The sequence below is a fragment of the Struthio camelus genome, chromosome 30, assembly GCF_040807025.1.
Source record: "Struthio camelus isolate bStrCam1 chromosome 30, bStrCam1.hap1, whole genome shotgun sequence".
Lineage (NCBI taxonomy): Eukaryota > Metazoa > Chordata > Aves > Struthioniformes > Struthionidae > Struthio > Struthio camelus.
In genome coordinates this window covers 2,952,731-2,972,323 of record NC_090971.1, presented here as the reverse complement: position 1 = coordinate 2,972,323, position 19,593 = coordinate 2,952,731, and the positions used below count along the sequence as shown (strand labels likewise).

At 53.5% G+C, this 19,593-nt stretch overlaps 2 protein-coding genes across 6 annotated transcripts in view; both read right to left on the bottom strand.

Moving 5' to 3' along the window:
* The window catches only part of MTMR11 (myotubularin related protein 11), a 2,451-nt gene extending 522 nt beyond the window's left edge, over window positions 1–1,929 (bottom strand). The window contains exons 1-5 of the mRNA XM_068921944.1: window positions 1,813–1,929; window positions 1,587–1,705; window positions 446–512; window positions 115–257; window positions 5–19 (exon numbers count right to left, since the gene is read on the bottom strand). Coding sequence (XP_068778045.1) covers window positions 5–19; window positions 115–257; window positions 446–512; window positions 1,587–1,705; window positions 1,813–1,855 — 387 coding nt within the window. The 5' untranslated portion in view covers window positions 1,856–1,929. The remainder of the gene's footprint in view (window positions 1–4; window positions 20–114; window positions 258–445; window positions 513–1,586; window positions 1,706–1,812) is intronic.
* A 2,686-nt stretch (window positions 1,930–4,615) lies between these two features.
* OTUD7B (OTU deubiquitinase 7B) overlaps window positions 4,616–19,593 on the bottom strand; it is a 39,745-nt gene continuing 24,767 nt past the window's right edge. For 4 of the 5 annotated variants that reach the window (XM_068922100.1, XM_068922101.1, XM_068922103.1 and 1 more), the window contains 8 exons: window positions 17,503–17,604; window positions 16,481–16,608; window positions 13,930–14,042; window positions 13,028–13,155; window positions 12,242–12,391; window positions 11,751–11,865; window positions 10,109–10,193; window positions 4,616–9,027 (listed from right to left, as the gene is read on the bottom strand). In XM_068922100.1, coding sequence (XP_068778201.1) covers window positions 7,714–9,027; window positions 10,109–10,193; window positions 11,751–11,865; window positions 12,242–12,391; window positions 13,028–13,155; window positions 13,930–14,042; window positions 16,481–16,608; window positions 17,503–17,604 — 2,135 coding nt within the window. In that variant the 3' untranslated portion in view covers window positions 4,616–7,713. The remainder of the gene's footprint in view (window positions 9,028–10,108; window positions 10,194–11,750; window positions 11,866–12,241; window positions 12,392–13,027; window positions 13,156–13,929; window positions 14,043–16,480; window positions 16,609–17,502; window positions 17,605–19,593) is intronic. The other variant, XR_011136608.1, reaches the window with a different exon arrangement.

Here is a 19,593-nt window from a genome sequence, read left to right as displayed (position 1 = left end):
GGGCGATGGCGGTGGCTACCTGGAGGAGAGGAGCAAAGGGGCAGGCGCCAGGCTCCCCGGCGTCCCCCACAAAGAAAACCTTAAGCCCCCGCCGCGGAGCAGCCGGCGGCTCACCCGAAAGGCCTGGAGCTGCAGGCCGCTCTCGTGGAAGTGGAAGCGCAGCACGCGGAAGTCCCGGCAGTGCACCGCCAGCTCCTCGGGGACGAACTTGAGGCTGGAGGCGGCCGTCAGCACCTTGGGCTTGGCGAAGCTGCTCGCTGCGGCGGGCGAGACGCGGCAGGGTTGGCAGCCGGCATGGTCGAGGGTTGCCGCGCCGGCATGCTCTCGCAGCCCCCCGCCCCCAACCCCATCCACATGCCGGTAGGAGCGGGAGCCCTGCGCTCAACGGGGGCTGAGACCTGCCCAACTCATCGCACCCGCTGCGGCGAGCCAGGGTGCCCTTTACCTGCCACCAGCTTGCGGATGCAGGGCAGCGCCACGTCGTACTCGCTGTGCAGGAAGGCCCGGGAGCCCTGCAGCGGGAGAAGGGGGGGAGCTGAGAGCTGCCCTCGCTCCCCCCCCCCCCCCCCAGAAAGGGCAGCGGGGCCGGGACGTGGGGCCCGACACCCGGTCCCGGCGGTGCACCCCACAGCAGCGCCTGCCCACCCGTGTGCCCTGCAGCGAGGAGTTCCCCAGCAGAACGGGGTGTGCCGGGTTTGGGGACGGGCTGGGGATGGGGCCAGCAGGGGGATAGGGCTGGGATTCGGCTGCGATGGGGAGAGACTAGGGCTGGGATAGGGCCAAGATGGGGATGGGACTGGAAGGGGGCTGGGGCTGAGGATAGGGATGGGGATGGGATGGGGCCGGGGAAGGGGGTGGGATGGGGCTATGGCTAGGATGGAGCTGGTTGGGGAAGGGGTTGGGATGGAGATGGGATTGGGCTGGGCTGGGGTTAGGATGGGGCTGGGTCGGGGCTGAGGGTAGCATGGGGCTGGGGCAGGGAATAGGGACAGGGCAGGGCTGGGGGAAGGATGAGGCTGGGATAGGGCTGGAGATGGGGTCAGGATGGGGAAGGGATCAGGCTGGGGTTAGGATGGGGCTGGAGAAGGGAGTTGGGATGGGGAAGGCGGTTGGGATGGGAAAGGGAGCTGGGATGGGGAAGGGAGCTGGGATGGGATGGGGTTGGGATGGGGAAGGGGGTTAGGATGGGGAAGGGGGTTAGGATGGGATGGGGTTGGGATAGGGAAGGGGGTTGGGATAGGGAAGGGAGTTGGGGTGGGGAAGGGGGTTGGGGTGGGGAAGGGGGTTGGGGTGGGATGGGGTTGGGGTGGGATGGGGTTGGGGTGGGGAAGGGGGTTGGGGTGGGATGGGGTTGGGGTGGGATGGGGTTGGGGTGGGGAAGGGGGTTAGGATGGGGAAGGGGGTTGGGATGGGATGGGGTTGGGTTGGGGAAGGGGGTTGGGATGGGGAAGGGGGTTGGGATGAGGCTGGGCTGGGGAAAGGAATAGGGTTGGAGGTAGGATGGGGCTGGGGGAAGGATGGGGCTGGGCTGGGGAAGGGGCTGGGCTGGGATAGCGGTAGGATGGGGCCGGGGCCGGGACCCTCACCTGGGCGCCGAGCGCGGGCACGAAGGCGACGCGCAGGTTGGTGCAGTACAGGGTGCCCCGCACGGAGCCGCCGCCGCAGCGCTGCCGCACGCCCGCCGCCTCCTCCAGGACGCGCTCGCCTGCGGCCGGGCAGCGGCAGCGTGGGCGGCGGCCGGGGGGCAGCGCCGCCCGCCCCCCCCCCCTCGAGCCGCGCAGCCCCCCCGCCGCCCGCCCCGCCGCCCCGTACCGGGGACGCCGCGGAAGGCCGAGCCGCGCCTCGGGCCGCTCATGCCGCAGGACTTTGGCCCGGCGGGCGGGAGGCGGCGCGGCTCGGAGCGCGCAGCCGTAACCCGGCCGCGGCCCGGCGCCGCCAGCCTCCCCCGGGCCCGGCGGCGGCGGCGGCGGCGGCGGCGGCGGCCGGGGCGGGGCGGGGCCGGGCGGGGCGCTGGGCCCCGGGGCGGGCTGAGAGCCCCGCGGCCGGACGGGGCACGTGCAGCACCGCGCACCGCGCCAGGGCCCTGCAGCGCCGGGCACCCTACGAGGGACATATAGTGCTACAGGTGACATACAGCGCCGGGCACCCTACGAGGGACGTACAGCGCCGGGCACCCTACGAGGGACGCACGGTGCCGCATGGGACGCGCAGCGCCGGGCACCCTACGAGGGACGCACGGTGCCGCAGGGGACGCGCAGTGCCGGGCACCCTACGAGGGACGCACGGTGCCGCAGGGGACGCGCAGCGCCGGGCACTCTACGAGGGACGCACGGTGCTGCAGGGGACGCGCAGCGCCGGGCACCCTCTGAGGGACGCACGGTGCTGCAGGGGACGTACAGCGCCGGGCACCCTCTGAGGGACATATAGTGCTACAGGTGACGTACAGCGCCGGGCACCCTACGAGGGCCGTACGGTGCTGCAGGGGACGTACAGCGCCGGGCACCCTCTGAGGGACATATAGTGCTACAGGTGACGTACAGCGCCGGGCACCCTACGAGGGACGCACGGTGCTGCAGGGGACGCGCAGCGCCGGGCACCCTCTGAGGGACATATAGTGCTACAGGTGACGTACAGCGCCGGGCACCCTACGAGGGACGCACGGTGCTGCAGGGGACGTACAGCGCCGGGCACCCTCTGAGGGACATATAGTGCTACAGGTGACGTACAGCACCGGGCACCCTACGAGGGACGCACGGTGCTGCAGGGGACGCGCAGCGCCGGGCACCCCCCCCCCCCCAAGGGGGCATCGTGAGCCGAGAGGGCTGTACAGCACCGTGCCTCAGTTTCCCCTTCCGCCGTAAGGGCCCGGCAGCACGAGCGGGGTGGCGGGGGGGGGACAGCAGACCCCCGGGTCCCCAGGGGACACCGGCTCGGCCTCGGTTTACCTCGCCCCCCCCCCCCCCCCAAATCCGGGCGCTAACAGCGAGGTTGCACCCTGGCGCGTCCCCGGGGACGCGGCCGCCGCGCCGCCCCGTGACTCACGGCTGAGGCATCGCCTTCTCCTCCCAGCCCCGGGAAAAGCAGCGCTGGGGCCGAGCCAGCGCTGCCCTGGCCGCCCGCCCCAGGGCCCAGGCGTCCTGGCCGGCGGCAGGTGGATCGCCGGCCCCGAAACCCCAAACCCGATTGCTTTTGCAGCGGGTGCCGCGGTGCCCGTTCCCATGCAACCCCCCCATCTCGCCCTGCTCCCCCCCCCAGGGTTCCCGACGTTTAGGGGTCGCTGCCGCCCGGGAAAAGGCTCCTGCGGGAGCAGGGAGGCTGCACAAAACATCCCGGAGCTTTTTAAATAAAAACCTGAAGTTTGTATCCCAAAAAAAAAAAAAGACAACTGGACATTTTTCCAGCCTTGGCTGGCGCTGCTGCAGCTGGGCGAGAAGAGAAGCTGGCACGTTAAAGATAACGGACAAGGCGGAGGGGAAAAGAAAAAAAAAAACCCGGGGATTTGGGGACGGGCCCAGCGAGAAGCAGAGAGCGAGGCCCGGCCGCGGCTCGGCCGTCGGTGGTTGAACTCGCTTTATTGTCAGTGAATCGATGGTAGCATAAACGAAGGACGCGGGGTACAGCCCGATTACAACGCGCCATCTAGTGCTCGGTACAGCAGTGCTCGAAAGTAGGAGTAAGAAGTTGCCAACCCGATATTTTAATTAAAAAAAAAAAGGAAAAAAAAAAAAAGGTGTCGCGAATAAACGAGCGCAGAATTCATTCAGGTCACTTCCCCGACGACTGGCGAAACGTCCCCGCGGCCGCGGGCACCTGCCCGAGGAGAGGCCGGCGGGTCGTACGGGCGAGCGTAAGGAAGAGCTTATCGGAAAAGCCCGAGCGACGCGTCGCGGGAACAAGCCGCCGGCGCGCTTCCCCGCGGGAACCTAGCGCCCGGCGCGCGAGAACTCCAGTAAAACCCTCGTGAAAGGGTTTTCTGCCCTTGGGAAAACACCGCCAACGCGGCTCCCAGGAGCCGGGCCGGGGCACGAGGTCGCACGTTAACGCCCAGGTCCGGATGGCAGCAATTTTTCCCCCCGATTACACCATTAAGTGCACTTGTTTTGAGACCGTGGCATCAAGGTGCAGCCTTTTCCCCGTCTCCCCGGTGGCCCCAGGCAGCCTGTGCCGCGCGCAGCGGCAGCTCCGGTGATTTTGGGTACACGCCGCCCTCGCTCTCCCACCCCCTTTAAAAAATATATATAGGTACCAAAAAAAGAAAATATCTAATCCCGCTACGGCAACCCTAAAATAGCCCGTGGGCAGCGGCTTTCGGATGCTTATGAAAAGGGAACGGCGGGTAGCGAATATTATCTTTCAATAAATAGGATTTGTACTTAATAGTCCCTTAGGAAAAAAAAAAAAAGTTTCACCATAAAGGAAACAAAAATGAGCTGAAAAAAAATCCTTAGCGTTTCTGAAGAAATTCAGTCGATTGCCCCTCGTCAGTTCAGCGTGACCCAGTTAAGGCGGGAGGGCTTTGCACTCAAGGTCCGTTTGGGATAATAGGCGAAACTCTGCACTCCGTAGAAAAAATATTTCTCAGATATTTTCATTGGAAACCTATCTTTGCCTGAAGTTGTTTTTTTTTTTCCCTTCTCCATTTTAACTTTAAAAAAAAAAAAAAAAGCTATAAACTCCACTAATTGCAATAAAAAACGGCAGACTTAAGCGAACGCCGACGACTGACCGCAAGGGAAGATCTCGCAAAAACATGTTCGGGAAGGGGCGCCGGCAGCCACGGTCCTGCTCGTGCAAAGACTGCAGGAAAAAAAAAAACCCAAAAAAGACTGGAAAAGAGACTTTTGAGGAACTTCCTGACCGTTCCTTGGCCCTTCGAGCTACAGGATGGCGGCGTGTGAGCGTTTCCCTGCCGTTCCTCCGCGCCCCCGGACAGCGAGCGGGGTTCAAACCGTCCTTGCAGAGGGCTGACAGTACAGTCGGACTTCGTTAACAAGGACCCAGCGGTGACAGTACAGTCGGACTTCGCTAACAAGGACCCAGCGGCAGCAGAGCGCGTGAAAACCTGCTGCTCTCCCCCGAAGAGGAGGAGCGGCACGCAACGAGGGATTTTGGATGCTTTCTTCCAGTAGCCCCCGCAGACCGAGTACCTGCCGCTGGCATCACCCGCGCTACATAGGGGTTTTTCCCCTTCCCCCCCCCCCCCCCCACTATTTAAACTTGACAGAAGTGCGTACAGACTAAAACAAAACTCTCCTAAACCCTGTTTTAACTGCTGAGATTGTTGTTGTTACCGCAGGGGCCCCCCTTTCTAAAAGCACATCCAAAAATCAGAGCTAGGCACTCGCCAGCAGCCAGGAGCCGGGGAGACCACGCCGGCTCCGCTTCCCGGCCCCGGCTGGAGGCGACCAAAACCGAGACGGATCCCCGCCAAAACGAGGACAGAGCCCTTAACGCTGCTGCAGCGTCGCCTTCCCTCCTGAAGCTCCTCGCTCCTGCGGTAAATCCAACGTACTTCAAGCCCGTTTTCGGGGAGAGACTCGCTACCTTGCGTGTACTCCGAGATAAGAGCGCGCCCGCGCGAAGTCACCCTGCCGCAGCCTACTCCATCTAAGTAGCGGTGAATTGAATTGACTCGGGGGGGGGGGGGAAAAAAAAAACAAACAGCTGAAATGAAAAACGAGTTTAAACCGATGCAAGAATTGGGATAGTTGCAATCGGTCGCCAAGCAGCTTTGATCAAGACGCCTCCAAACCCCCACGCAAGGCGGGTTTCAAGCTGAGCCGACCCGAGCTGCTCGGGTGGGAGCCTCCGCAGCAGGCGTCGGCACCGCTTTAACGGCGGCCTTTCCTACCCGGCGAAGCTAGCGGCCCTCGAGCGCACGCTGGCACCCAGCTTTGCCCAAAGCCCGCGAGAGCCGCGCGTTCATAACCCTGCGCGACCATCTCCTAGAGAAAAAGCCTGGATTTTTGTTTCTAGGCGGACATTAAACTGGTCAAACCTGCACGTTTGCACAAAGCCTTAGTGTATTAGGGAGAATAAGGCTTCAGGTGATATCGCAGTGTTAAGTACACTTCCACCTTCTCTGCCCCGCTCTCTCTTCCCTCCTCCCCGTAAAGGGCAGCGGGCAGGACCGCAACGGGAAGGAATTGCATAGTTTTGATGCCTTCTGAAAAAAACAAAAACGAGGGAACGTTGTAAAGCTCTGAATCGCCAGTAATAACTCGTGTTTTTATTTTCGCTAAACCTTGCTCTGTACAGGACTGGAACGAGGCTCGAGTCCAGTTCGGGGTCTAGAGTTACAAAAAACAGCAACCAACCAAAAAAAATAATAATAATAAATCTGTGCAAACATTGCAGTGCTAAAGTTACACGTCACCCTGCGAGACGGGAACGTTAAGTGTCCTGTTCATACTACGCTGCAGGGCTGGGGGGCAGGAGGGAACGTAGTGGACCGCCTAAAGTAAGTTACGTAGCTACGGGTTCGCTTTCCTTACCTTTCGCTCTTTAGCCCTATTATCAAAAATAGCTTTAATATTACTCAGTCTAAGGTCAGTTAACGGGGCTCAGCAAAATGGAGCCAAGTTAATTCTATTCAGCAGAACAGAGGTAGTACGGAAGGAGCTTGATCAAGTAGAAAGAGTTATCGCGCGCGCGTGCGTGCGTCCACGTACGCCTGTAAGCTATGGGCAGCCTGGGGGGGGCTTTACCTCCCAGCGCTGCCGGCTGCTCTCGGGCCTCGCTGCTTCTCCACGCCGATGGTTATTGCTGGCCGGAGACACTGACCTGGTTCCCGCGCCGCTTCCCCAAGTCGGTCCGACGGTTTTCTCGGTTGCAGAACAGCTTCGCGCAGTACGGCTGTAGGAAAACTCAAAGCCGCTCAGCGCCGTGACCGCTCCCCCCCACCCCCCCCCCCCCAAAAAAAAAACGAGTTTAAAAATAACCATTTACAAATATACTCGAGCCCGTCGGAAGGGCAGAGCCCCTGCTGCTGAAGAGGGGCAGAGGCGGCAGGTGGGGCAGGGCTGGGACGAGTCCTTCAGCCGGGGGGGGAAAAATAATAAAGTCCAACTCCAACTAAGTTTCTCTCAGTACCAGCAAAAAAAAAAAAAAAATATATATATATATATATATATGTATATTTATATACTAAGAACAGTGTTAAAAATCTCTTGATTAAAAGGTCTGCGGCTTTCAAGCTGAAACTGCTGGGGGCGTTTCCGCTCATCCTGGAAAAGCGATATTAAATTAGGTTACGCTGGAACCCAGCGGAGAGGACCCGGCAGGGTGCTGCTCCCTGTTTGCCGTATCGGAAAGCTTTGGTCTGGTTTATTAGATCATTTTGAAGAATCCCCCCTTTCCACCACGCGCTCCAACCTGAGCGGGCCTTCCACCGCGGCCGGCTGATCCTCCTAGTCACCCTGGGCCAGGAGCAGCCCGTTTAAAAGCATCCTGCTTCCCTCTTCCAGAGTCGCCGGGAGGGAGGGTTTGGGATTCCCACCCTCCCGGGAAACGGATCACCTCCGCGGCACAACAGCGGGGCAGTCGCGTCCGTCAGCCCCCTCCAGCCGAACGCCTGCTCCCTCCTTCCCCCGGCGGGGAGGGGAGCGTGGCGGGGGGGGGAAGGAAAAAAAAAACAAAAAACCCCAAAAACCTCTATTATTGCATTCCCCATGTTTCATGGGTCCGAACGTCACCACCGCCGGGGCGGCCGCCTCAGAACCTGTGCACCAGCGCCTCCCGCTCCCTCTCTTTGCGTTTCAGTTCCTCTTTGTAACAGCAGGAGCAGAAATTCCCAGTCTCCGGATGCCCGTAAAAACTGCAGTTCGGCTGCTTGCATTTGGTCTGCTGAACGCTATAAAGCGCTCGCCCTCTGTTTTTGTCCGCGCTCGCGCCTTTCTGCGAGCCGTCCTGCTCCGGGTATTCCCTGTAGCCGTTGCTGTGCGGCGGGAGGCACGACGGGCCGTCGCACTCCACCGGGAAATTGGGGTGTACGTCCATGTCCGGGGGGGAGAATCTGCCCACGTGGGAAGGGCTGGTTTGGCAGGGGATCGGCCGGGCCTGGGCGCAATGTCTGGGTAAGGTGGCGTAGGGAGGCAGGCTGCTGCAGGACCCCCCAGCTACCTGCCGCCGCGCGTCTTGGTAGCTGGGAGGGTGGGAGCCCTCCACGCTGCTGACCATAGAGGGCCTGGGAAAGGTGAAGACGCCCGAATAGCTGGAGGGAAAAGCTGCCATTTTAGCGCCTATTGCTAGATCCGGGGTCTGGATGGCGTAAGAAGGGGGAGGCTGGGGATAAGCAGGGTTTAGCAGCCCTTCCTCGCCCTTGTGCGCGTTCACCTCCGGCTCCAGCTTCTTGGCGGGGGCGGCGTTGCCCAGCGCCTTCTTTTCCGCCTCCTTCTGTTTCTGTTCAGCCAAAAAACGCTCCTCGGCATCCAAAAGGTACCTCTGGATCATCTCCTCCTGGTACTGGTGCCGGTTGCTGGTCTTGAGGTGGCCGGCGAAGATGAACTTGCGCTCTCCCTGCATGGCCGCCCGGAGGATGCTCAGGCTCAGCCTGACGTCGTGGCTGTATTTGTAGGGATCTGCCTGCTTCTCGGGGGCTGCTTTACCTGGGCAGGTTTTCTCCACAGGAGCCGACAAATCTACTTGGGAAGACTCTTCTTTGCTGCCTTTCCTTGACTTTAAGGATCCTTTCTTCTTCTTCTCCAAGGTTTCTCCCTGCCCATTGCTCACGCCTCCCTTGATAGTTTTGCTGTGCATTAACCCACCCATGTTCTTTTTTAGCTTACTTCCTAAAGTCTTGCCGAAGCTGCCCAGCTTGTTAGCAACCGAGTCTGCCCGTTTTTTGTCCTTCTCCTTGTCCTTTTCTCGGTCTTTCTTTGGCTTCTCTTTGTCCTTGCAACCCCTGCTGCCACCGTTGCTTGCCGAACTACTGCAGACCGACTCCTTGTCGGACTCGCCCGACTCTGCGGCCGAACGAGCATCGTCTCCGGCAGAGGCTGTAGGTGATTCTGGCTGGGCCAAAGGCGCCTAAGGAGAAAGAAAACACCTCTCTGAGGAACTTATTTGCTTTTTGATAACGGTCTTCAGGCTGAAGGTGGAACGGACAAGCAAATGCTTGCTAGAACAAAGGGGACTATGTGCAACAAGAGCTGGCTCTCAGATCTGGAGTTATTTCATCTCGGGAGTTTCTGCAGCACAAGCGATTGACCCACAGGATTAAACATAACCCTGATCACTCCTGCCTAACCGAGGCTCCCAGCAGCGGTCCTGCACTGCAGCATTCCTGTGCTTAAATCTGTTAAGTGCCACACTTTTAATGGTGAAAGCTAGATCTTAATGAGGTACATGAGGGTGTGCTACTAGTGAAAAGGAGGTCCAAAAACTTCCCCCTCTGGTCACCCCCAGATGCTGGCATGGTGTGGCACGGAGAAGTGGGATGGGGAGGTGTCACAACATACGTAAGCAACACATGAGATAGCAGGTAGCCAGTTAAGGAGGTCATTTAACCAAAACAGCATCGTTTGAGCTTTGCTAGAGGTGACACCTTGACAGTGTCAGACAGACCAGAGCGGCTCCCACAGCAGTTCGGGGAGTTTCTTCCTCAACGGGGCGGGGGGGAGAAAAAAAATTCAACCCTGGCAGTCTAAGCAACCCAGCTGCTGTTAAGGCAGCTGTCATGACCCTACAAGCGAGTCCTGCTCGTGAAAGGTCCCAGGAAAATTACAGTCAAATCATGTCTCCCAAGTCAGCTTCTGGTGGCTGAAAAATCAACAGTTCAATGTTTGTCTTGGAACAGGCAGCAGTCATATTCGCTGCCAGACACCTACACAACCGGCCCGCGTCGCGCAGCAGGACGTACGAGGGCTCTGCGCCACGAATTCACTTTAAGAGTAAAAACAGGCATGAAAAGCTCTACAAAACAAGTGTAGGCACACAACAGAAGTTGCTTATCTGCTCAGAGCAGCATTACCCGCGATTTCTAATGGCAGCACAGACAAGCTTACATGAAGGAGAGCGCATGAGATGACGACTTCACTTCTGCTGCCCTATGCAGAAAGGAGGCTTAAATAATTTAAAAAAGTAAAGGAAATACTCCTCGTTTCTTTACCTGCGTGTCACAAGGCAAGGTGATCCATTTAACATTCATGTAGCTGTGCAGCAAGTGCAGCTTTGCTTCCAGTGACAATGTCACGCTAAAACAAAACAAGCATAACAAAGTCATAGCAAAGGTTTATTTTAATAGCTGAGGTTCTTTTTTTCCATATTTATAGAGTTAATTGCTCACTGTCTTTAAGCTAAAAAGCACATTTTAACAGAAAAGGTAAAACCGTATCAAGACGGCAGCAGTACAAAATCAATTTGAGATCTTTCCAGTATTCTAGCTCAGCTTCAGCAGCCTGCAGAACACACGCGGGTCCATTCCCACCTACAGGAGAAAGGGAGCTGTGTCGATCTACAGCGTGCAAAGGAGCAGCTTCCTCCGAAATTAATAAATCGCTTAACAGATCCTGAGGAAGCGAGGATTAAGTTACAGTGAGCATACAAATGCACAGCTAAAGAACAAGCGTATCATGCTGTTAATTATTCAGAGAAGTTCTGTCTCTTAAACAGATAGAAATTGAAAGGCCAGAGAGTCAAATACAGGACCACATTTGTATTATGTGCTTTAAAATGCAACTAGGTTAATCTTCTCCACTAGAACCTTAAAAACAAGCTAATTTAGACTTCCAGAATTGCATGAAAGAGAATTACAGAACAGAGCTTTTTTTCCAAATGCAGACGCAAGACTAAATTATAAGATAATGTTTTCGCAGCCTTCCAAATCTTTCAATTAAAAAAAAAAACCGTAAATGAGACTATTCCTGTATATCAGAATTAAGTTTGCTTAAAATTAACTCTGAAAATTATCTTCTCTGTACATGAGACAAATAACAAAAAAACCCGATGTCACAGATCTAAATAGAGGTAGTTTCAAAATGATTTTTCCTCTCCACAAAAACAACTTCAGAAAAAAAATAAAGATGTTTTCTCAAAAAAATTTCTGCTTCGTCAAAAAAAAAAAGTTATTTCCACTAAAAACACCCGGACAGAACATCTACTATTGGCTCCAAAACCTCAGAATGAGATATCTGTACCACATAACACAGCATCTGTAAGACCTGCGCTCCATTTTAATGCTTTGATCTTAGAGGCTTCTACATTTCCTACCCCCAAGTCATATGACGGACCAGTCACACTTCCAGCTCCCTGACCACTACACCCACTACTGCTAACTCCTGGCTCAATAACAGGAAACTAGCTAGCACCAAACCATGACACGGCCTGCCCATAGTCTGAGTCAAAAATAGGCACGGTGTCTACAAGCCGCCCTGCCAGGTCCAGGGGCCCTCGTTCAAAGGTATTTGCTATCCAAGTTCCTACTGGTTACAGTGAGGACAAAGGCATGAAAAAAAAAAACCCATCTTTTTGTGAATACAGGCTCCGTTACTTCTCACTTATGATCCAAGTCTAGTGTGAAACTCTAGCATCTGGAGTGATCACATCTTTACCTTGCTCAAAGGATTTTAGCATTTAACAAAACGTCCAAAAGATCGGGAAAGAAAGAAGTAAAACGTGTTTCATCCCCACCGAATAGCTTCATACGCCGAGTACAAATCGCCAGACGCAAGAAACGCCCCGTGTCCGGGAGCGGCTGGGGATAAAGCGCTGAACTGCCCAGCTCTGACCGTCCCGGTTGCCAGTGAACTAACCTGGCCAGTTTGACGTTGTCACTGTCGTCTTTCCCCCACTGCCATTCCTTCCCAGGATCCACGGCAAAGTGCACGGGCAGCAGCTTGTGTTCAGAGTCCGTCAGGGGGATCACAGCTGCAAAAGGAAGAGGACGGAAAGCCCCCTTAAAGCCCGAAAGGCAACATTCGGCACGCTACGCAGAAGTGACAGAGCCTGCCACTTGTACGCTACGTCTCTCATCAGTAACCAGAACTTGATGCAGAAACCTGATGTCTATCCGGAGCACGCTCCCCACAGGAATTAAGCTTTCCTTGTGTCGCCCCGTTCCTCCAGCCTGCCTAACCCCTGCGACGAGGCAACCTTTCACGTCGGCGAGAGCGTCAGCCAAGCTCTGAGCGCTTCGCCAGGAACAACGCTGGTGCTGGTGGTCACTGCTGTCACACCAGATCACGCGCAAGCCAGCGACTGCCAACGTCTGTGAGCTAAATCACTACTCTTGTCTATCACCTACCTTGATCTTTCGTGGGCTCCTTCTGCTCCATGGATACCAGGGCAGAAAAATGGGCTTGATCGTACGCCAGAACCAATGGAGAACGATGGCATTTGTTGGCTGGAACTTCGAGGGGAAGATAGATACCTCCAAAGGGAATAGGTGCAAAGGCTGGAAAGAATTCAGCAAAATTAAGTTTTTCAAAAAGAGGGGAAAGAATTGTTCATACTGAAACTGCTGCTCCAGAACAAGCTGGCGTGTTTCACTTCGAGGTTTTACCCGTAATTATCTATTAATTTGAGGGAGGGGGTCAAAAAAAAAAATAAAGCCCCGAAGTAGACATTTATTTTAAAGCAGGAAGCACACAGTTGCAAAATTAACTTCATTTTCTGTAAAGCTCTTCTTTACTCCTACACAAAACAACTTAAATTTGCACACAGAATGATGGTAATTGATTAATTTTTTCTGACAGGAAATTAAGTCGGCTAGCGGAAAATTCTGTATGCAGGGAACGGAATTTCCCTTCTACACACACACGTGAAGGCAAAAAGGACAGAAAAAAACATCAAGTGTATGCTCTTAGAGAGTATCGGACTACAACGCTTAGATGTACGTCTCACCCAGGCATACAGAGCAGGAGCTCAGCGCACCCCTTGCTCTATGGTTGGATTCAAGATCCAACATCATGAGGCAAAAAGGCCCCCACAAAACTGCAAAAAGGAGGAAATGTGCATTTTGAGCATGTACAATAAAGACAAAAGCTCCTCGCCAGTGGAGTGGAAGAGAGCGCAATTCGGTGCAACTTACCTTCTCCCCCTGAGTCTCGCAGCATAGTGTCTGCCACTACCACTATGGGTCTCTTCAACACGTGGGCAAGGACAAAAACATGAAACTCCTCCAGGCTCTCGTACACTGGCTCTTCAGAGCTTTCAACGCTTTGGAAAATAATAAAGAAACGTGATCTGACTTGCATCCCTTGCGTATTTAACCATCACTTTTAAAAACGGGAAAGGAAGAAGTCTTCACAGGCAGCCGTATAAAAGCAGATCATATTAACAGCATTAAGTCTGATCTCATCTCTAATTTGAGATTTTAAATGTAGATCCTCAAATCTCCTGTCCTAAGGCAATGGATTGTTTCCAGGAAATACCGTCTTGCTACTTGGCACTTCTGGGAGTCTCTTATCTAAAGAGCCTCCAAAGTGGTGTTTGTTTGCGATGGCTGCAGTGATAAAACGCCCTTGAAACACGGAGTGAGAGAAAAAACTGCAGAACTTCCCAGCTTTGGTACGTTGTTCTCATTTTGGAGCCCTCAACATGAAGAAAGGATCAGTTTTCTGTTCAATTCTCAAAAATGAGCATTCCCCCTTAAAAAGGGACATGCAGCATTTATGAAATGGTTTTCTGTAACACTTTATGTACTTCTCACTGTTTCTCATGATCTTTCATCCTTCTCCCTAAAAAATGTACAATGCAAATGGCACCAAATCAGTAATCCCCTCTGCTGGTCCCAGCCAGGTTCCTGGTCCTGGCCTTGAGAGTTATCCCAAATTGTCCATTTGAGAGAAGTATTCTTTAGAGTTTCATATCTGGATCCGTTTTTTCCCCCTCCCATGTTAATTATAACCACTTAGGACACCTCAGATAAAAGGCTGTGAAACCTTCCTGCCACTTCACACTTTTGCACGCCCCATCCGTGCGCGCACCTACCCTCCGCAGTTGCCTCCGTTTGTGCCGTAGTGGACGCGGGGCTCGCTGGACGCCAGCTTGATCAGCTCGTTCCACTCCTTCTGCCACTCCTCTTCCGTGTAAACAAGACCAGACTGGAAAAGGGTGGCAAATAAAACACAAGAAGCTTTTAAACCAATTTCTGGAGTGCATTTTTATATGCACAGGCACATCATTTCTCTATAGGCTTATGCAAAAAGAGTTAACGTTACGCAGAAAAGTATGCATTTCCAGATCAGTGCTGTAAAGCCAGCAGGGGAGATAATCTCATTAAAATGAGAGGTTGCATTTTTGTAGGTGGAAGTAAACATTTCAACCTACAGAATGAGAGCAAATCTTTACTGTATTACTAATCCTTCCAGTATTAAGGATTATCTATTCTATTGACTAGAGACAGTGGACTAGACGATAATTGGACTAATTAAAATACAGGTTTGCCTTTAGAAATTATTTTCCCTTCTTATTGAACTACAAAAAGATGCTTCATAACATCCAGAAGACTCAATAGAAGAGCTGCTTAGGTATTTTAACACGCTATCAATTATCCCAAGAGGTGCGGGACACATGGTATAGACAAGACTTATGACTAATTATAACGGCAGGATGGATTTTTCCAACAGTGCGATTCTCGTACAAACTGCAGTCAGATTGAACTGTTTATATTTTCAGTCTTTGCTAGTCCATGCACGCAGCAAATTTACGTTTTACTCACATTTTGTGAGTATAACGTCATGATTACAAAACGTCCCTCTGTAATCACATCACATGCAATATGAGACAGCACCGTAACACCCAGTCCCAACTAGTGCTCCACCAAGCAGGCGTTGCAAGGAAAACAGACACGAGGCACAGCCCTTTCCTCGAAATCATATGATGCTCTGAAGACATCCACTGTCCCATAGCAGTGTGCACACAGAAAATGCTACCTTTAGTACAACTATGCCACCTTAATCTAACACTCGTGCCAGAGCTCTTAAAGAATTGCACCTTTTCTTCTTAATGCAAAAGCTTTTCAAACAGCTTCCAATATAGTAATGAAGAACTGAGGTTAAAACGCATCAGAAGCCATATTAACCCCAAGCAAGGGGAAAAACATTTCAAAAAAAGGCTGTGCAAAACGCTATGCTCAATAGCATTTAAGGTCACGGGGCAACCTGATGAGAAATGGAACAGGACGGCCAGGCAGGCATTGCCCGCGTCCTCCTATCCCAGGCTCTGCAATCCGAGCTCCAGCATTCAACGCAACATCCCGAGTCCTCAGAGCTGCCAAGAAAACCTTAAAACCATGAACCAGAAGTCACTGATGTCACGTTCACCTCTCCGCTTGCTCAGTAAGGTATTAATTAAGCATCTCTGCTCTTGGGTATGTCGTCAGTAGGAGTTCTTTCATCACAGATCTAAGCTTGCAAAGGACGGAAGGAGAGCATTGCACCTGGAGTAGGTTGTACAAGTCAGAGCTATATCCACCACCCCAGGCCGCCTCTTCTCGAGTGAGTTTATTTGGCAAGGAAGAGCCAACTTCCAGCCAACCACTTCAACACTACCTGTAATACCAATTTAACCTGGACCGTTCCACCTGGCTGCAAGCACCACCTAAATCCCGCATCTCTCTCTAAAACCTTTCTGCTTGTGCTGAGGACTATCACAAGGGAATGACAGCATCACATCCTATATCCTAAATATTTTCAAGTCCTTTTAAGATCTTACAAGTTGCAGTATTCCACTGACAGCTTATTCTACAGATAGCCTTGACTATCAGTTTAAAGAGATGCTATTAAAAGCATGCTTTCGTGCAACAAAAACTCAAATTATTTAACTACTCACGTTGACACAGGGAAATATTTTTATCTAAAACTGCCAAGATATGAATCTCTCTGCCCTTCCAAAAATAAAAAGGAAGTCGGAAAGTAAACATCCTTCACTGTCAGGTGGAAACAAAGGCTTACTCTGCTCCCGAAAACATCGAAACACCAAGGGGCTGCATCGAGCAACGTGAGGACATCTGGTAACTTTCCACCTCGACAAACTCGCATCCTTGTCTGTGTCACAGCTTTAATGTGGTCAGTTCATGAACTTCCTTTTTCGGCGGCCAAGTCTGCTCTGCGTGCCGAATGAGGCACATCTTTCTGATTTTATCACAAGAGAGACCTACGCAACAGTCGGATGCGTTTCTCTCTTCAAAGCGTAGCGGAATGATTGCACCCTGGCACTACTGGCAACGTAGTCACAGTCTAGGCCGCAACAGGTCTTAATATGAAGTGCATGAAGGGGCAGTCACACGTGTTATCCACCAGCACTGGACATAACATGGTTGTAATAGAGGAATTTCCCTACCCTATAATAAAGGACATTTTGCCCAAGTTTCAAGGCCATAATTTAGACCCATGGATACTTCTCATCGTGGCAGAGCCAAGAGTCGCCCAAAATTCAAGACAAGGACTTTATCACAAGGGGATGCACCTCCCAGACGTATATAATATCGTGCTGAGGCTCCCTCCTCCGCTTCGAGGGCTGTTTGCAGTTGGGTTCCTACCTCCTTGTTCTGTTGCGTTTGCTGCCAGCGCCACCTCCGCTTCAGGGCTTCCCTTTCCACACCTTTATCCATTAAGGTATAGAGGGATTTGCGAAGCATGAGATCTCTATCGTGGAAACCCCACATACCTGCATGGAGGAAAAGAAAAAAATCCCCAGAGGATTAGCCATGGCTGGCATCGCTCCATCTTCTGCCATCTAACTGCTAAAGTCCTGGAAGCTCCTACAAACCAGGGGAACATTCACACCAGGAGATGAGTAAATCGGGAAACAAAGACCGAGAAATTTAAGTTCACCAAGCTAACAAATAAATAAATAAATCAAATCAAAGAGTATCAAACTCCAGGTTCCAACACTGCACGCTCCACCCGTAACAAATATTTACACAGCTAAAAGGAGAAGCTGCCACTTCTGCTTTCAACTATAACAAATATCACAGACGCAGCAAAACTTGTGAAAAAAAAAGAAAAAAAATCACGTGCTACTTTACATCAACTCTAGACTGATCCGTCTAGGGAAAACTAGGCCTGGTTAAACGAGACAATGGTTTCGCTGCTCCTGAACGCAGCTAGCCGCGCAGAGGAAATAGGCAGCTCTGCTGATTTCAGCCTCTAGAAACCTCAGAAAATTCACTGCAGCTACACTCAACAAGATGAAGTCCCCGGAGACTGAAGCTTGGGCTCTTAAAACCACTCTGGTTTGTGAGGCAGCCTTCAAATGCTCCATGAGCAAGAAGAGGGAATGGGTGGCTCTGTTATTTTACGCCTCCTTCAGGAACACAGGGAACCGTGCCAAAGGAGAGGCCCAAGCCAGAAAGAATAATTTTGGACCTACACGAGCTATTGGAAGGCCGTTTCCTTCGGCTCGCCCTCTCCCACCGAACGGGACGAGGACAATCGCTCGCGCGTCTCTCGCTCTCCCGAGACGGAGAAGGGAGCTGCACCTCTGCACGGCGCTGAGCGTCAGGCCGAAAGAGAAGCGGGCAGGATGGCTATTCCTGCAGCCGGGAACCGGAGCTCTTACCCAGGGAGGCGGCGTGCAGCAGGCAGTTCCCATCGCCAGTGGTGGCCAGAGGAAGGAGCCTTTGGCAGCTGGGGTCCACGGCGGTCCACCAGTTCAGGCGACCTGCGGGGATGTTTCAGAGGGTGAAAAGGTGAGAACATGAGCGGCGATGTATCCGTTCCGGGGCTGCAAGGAGTCCAGACAATAACAAAGCGACAGAAAGGGGAGACCGACGCGGGGACGGCAGGAAAAGGGCCCGGCTGCCCGGGAGGTAGCGGAGACGCGTCCGCGTTGCTGAGGACGACCCGGAGCAGCGCAGGGGCAGCTCTCAGCACGTCCCCAGCGTCCGCATCCGGGCCGCAGGAGACGGGGACACAGCGCAGAGCCAGCAGGGTTTTATCTTCCTGCCAGAAGGTGCGAACGCATATAATCGCCACGCAGGCTTTGATGTAAAGCCGCCTGCAAGACGCTCTACAAACAAAACACCTCCTACCAGGATACCTAAATGCTCTTTTACGAGCACCAACCCACCACCTCCGACTGCGCAGCACATGCTTCGCGTCAGCCTCGTTTCTTAGCAAAAACGGGCAGGCAACGCAAAGGGAATTAATTAAGGTCCTAAAAATTAAGGGGTAAAGCTGCAAATAGGAGCCAGCCCCAGCCAGGACTTTAATCAAGACCAGGCTCAAAACTCATCCCTAAGCGCCAGTGCCTGGCACACTGGAGGTCCAGCAACTTTTCCAGTTTCCCCGGCTAACAATGAGATTGCTTTTAGTTTCTTCTAGTAACCCAATCGTTCCTATTTAAAGCATCTCACGTGGGTGGTTTTTCCCCCTCCGCTCGCTAGTTTTAGGCGCGATACTCGGGAAGACGCGCTGATCCCGCTAGCTAAGCGGCTCTACCCAGGACACTACAAACCGACAGCGCTTTCCAGTGTTGGCACACAGCAGCTTTTGGTAACGTAAGGCACCTGAACCGCTACAAATCAAGACAGAAGGTTTTCAGATCATCTAAAAATAGGAACCGGGAAAAATTAACACGCACTGGAGCCAAGTACAGCGCAAACACAAGTTAAACATTGACCAAGGAAACGCAGTTTAAAGTTGCACTGCATCGAGGCTTAGCCCTTACAACTGCAGCCGGCCTCGGACAGGACTAACACGCTCCCAAAAACCTGCCCGGCCTTCCTCGGCTGGGGCCGTTTCCGCCGGCTTTTCTGCGGCGGAGCCGCCGGGCGGTCGGGCCGGCGTCACTCCGCTCGGGCTTCGCGCAAGGCGCGCCGTTTTGAAGCGCTCCCCTCGGGAAGCCAGCGCTTTCCCAGCGTTGTCAATGAACGTCCCCGGTTCGTAGGGGCGCTCGCCGCCCGGGACCCCACGCCGGCGAGGAGCGCAGGGTTTCTTGAAACGGTTCGCGCCAAGCCTGGCGCTAAATTCAGAAAACTCACGTTAAGCGCTGCTTAAGAGAGAAGCAAGGGGAAAAAGAAAAAAAAAAAAAAAACATAAGATGCGGCATTAACTGCAACCCGACCCGACGGGTTTCTTCCCTCAGCGACAGGAAAGGAACCCGCTGGAGTTGAAAAGCGTTTAGGACGCAGTCCCGAGGCGATAGCTCCGCTTGGAAAAGCGGGCTGTTTTCAGGCAACGCAGCTTCTGGCAGAGCAAAGTCGCAAACCTTCGCCAAGTGGAACGGTGCCAGGGGAGCAAAGCGAGAAGCAAAAGCATCTAAGAAAAGCTAAACAGAACGTAACGCTACTGTAGACAGCGCCGAGCTTTTTTCTTTTTTTTTTTTAAATCCCCTTTCACGTTTTTCTCCTCGACGATTTGCTGCTCTTTTCACGACCCAACTCGGGAGTCTGAGGGAGCCCTCGTCCCAGGTCAGGTTTGCTGCACGGCTGGTCAGCGCTTAAAAAGGTTGTGCAACCTCTTAACCAAGCAAAGCCAGGTCCACCTCGGAGGACACACCTCGGGGAGGCATTTCTATTTGCAGCGCGCGGGCACGACGTGCTGCGCGCGGAGCAATTTGTACAGATTTCCACGCGTGCCAAGTTTCGCAAGAGAGGTCACCTCAGCTTCGTTCCCTCAAAAGAAAGCGCGTTCCCCAAAGCCTTTTCTG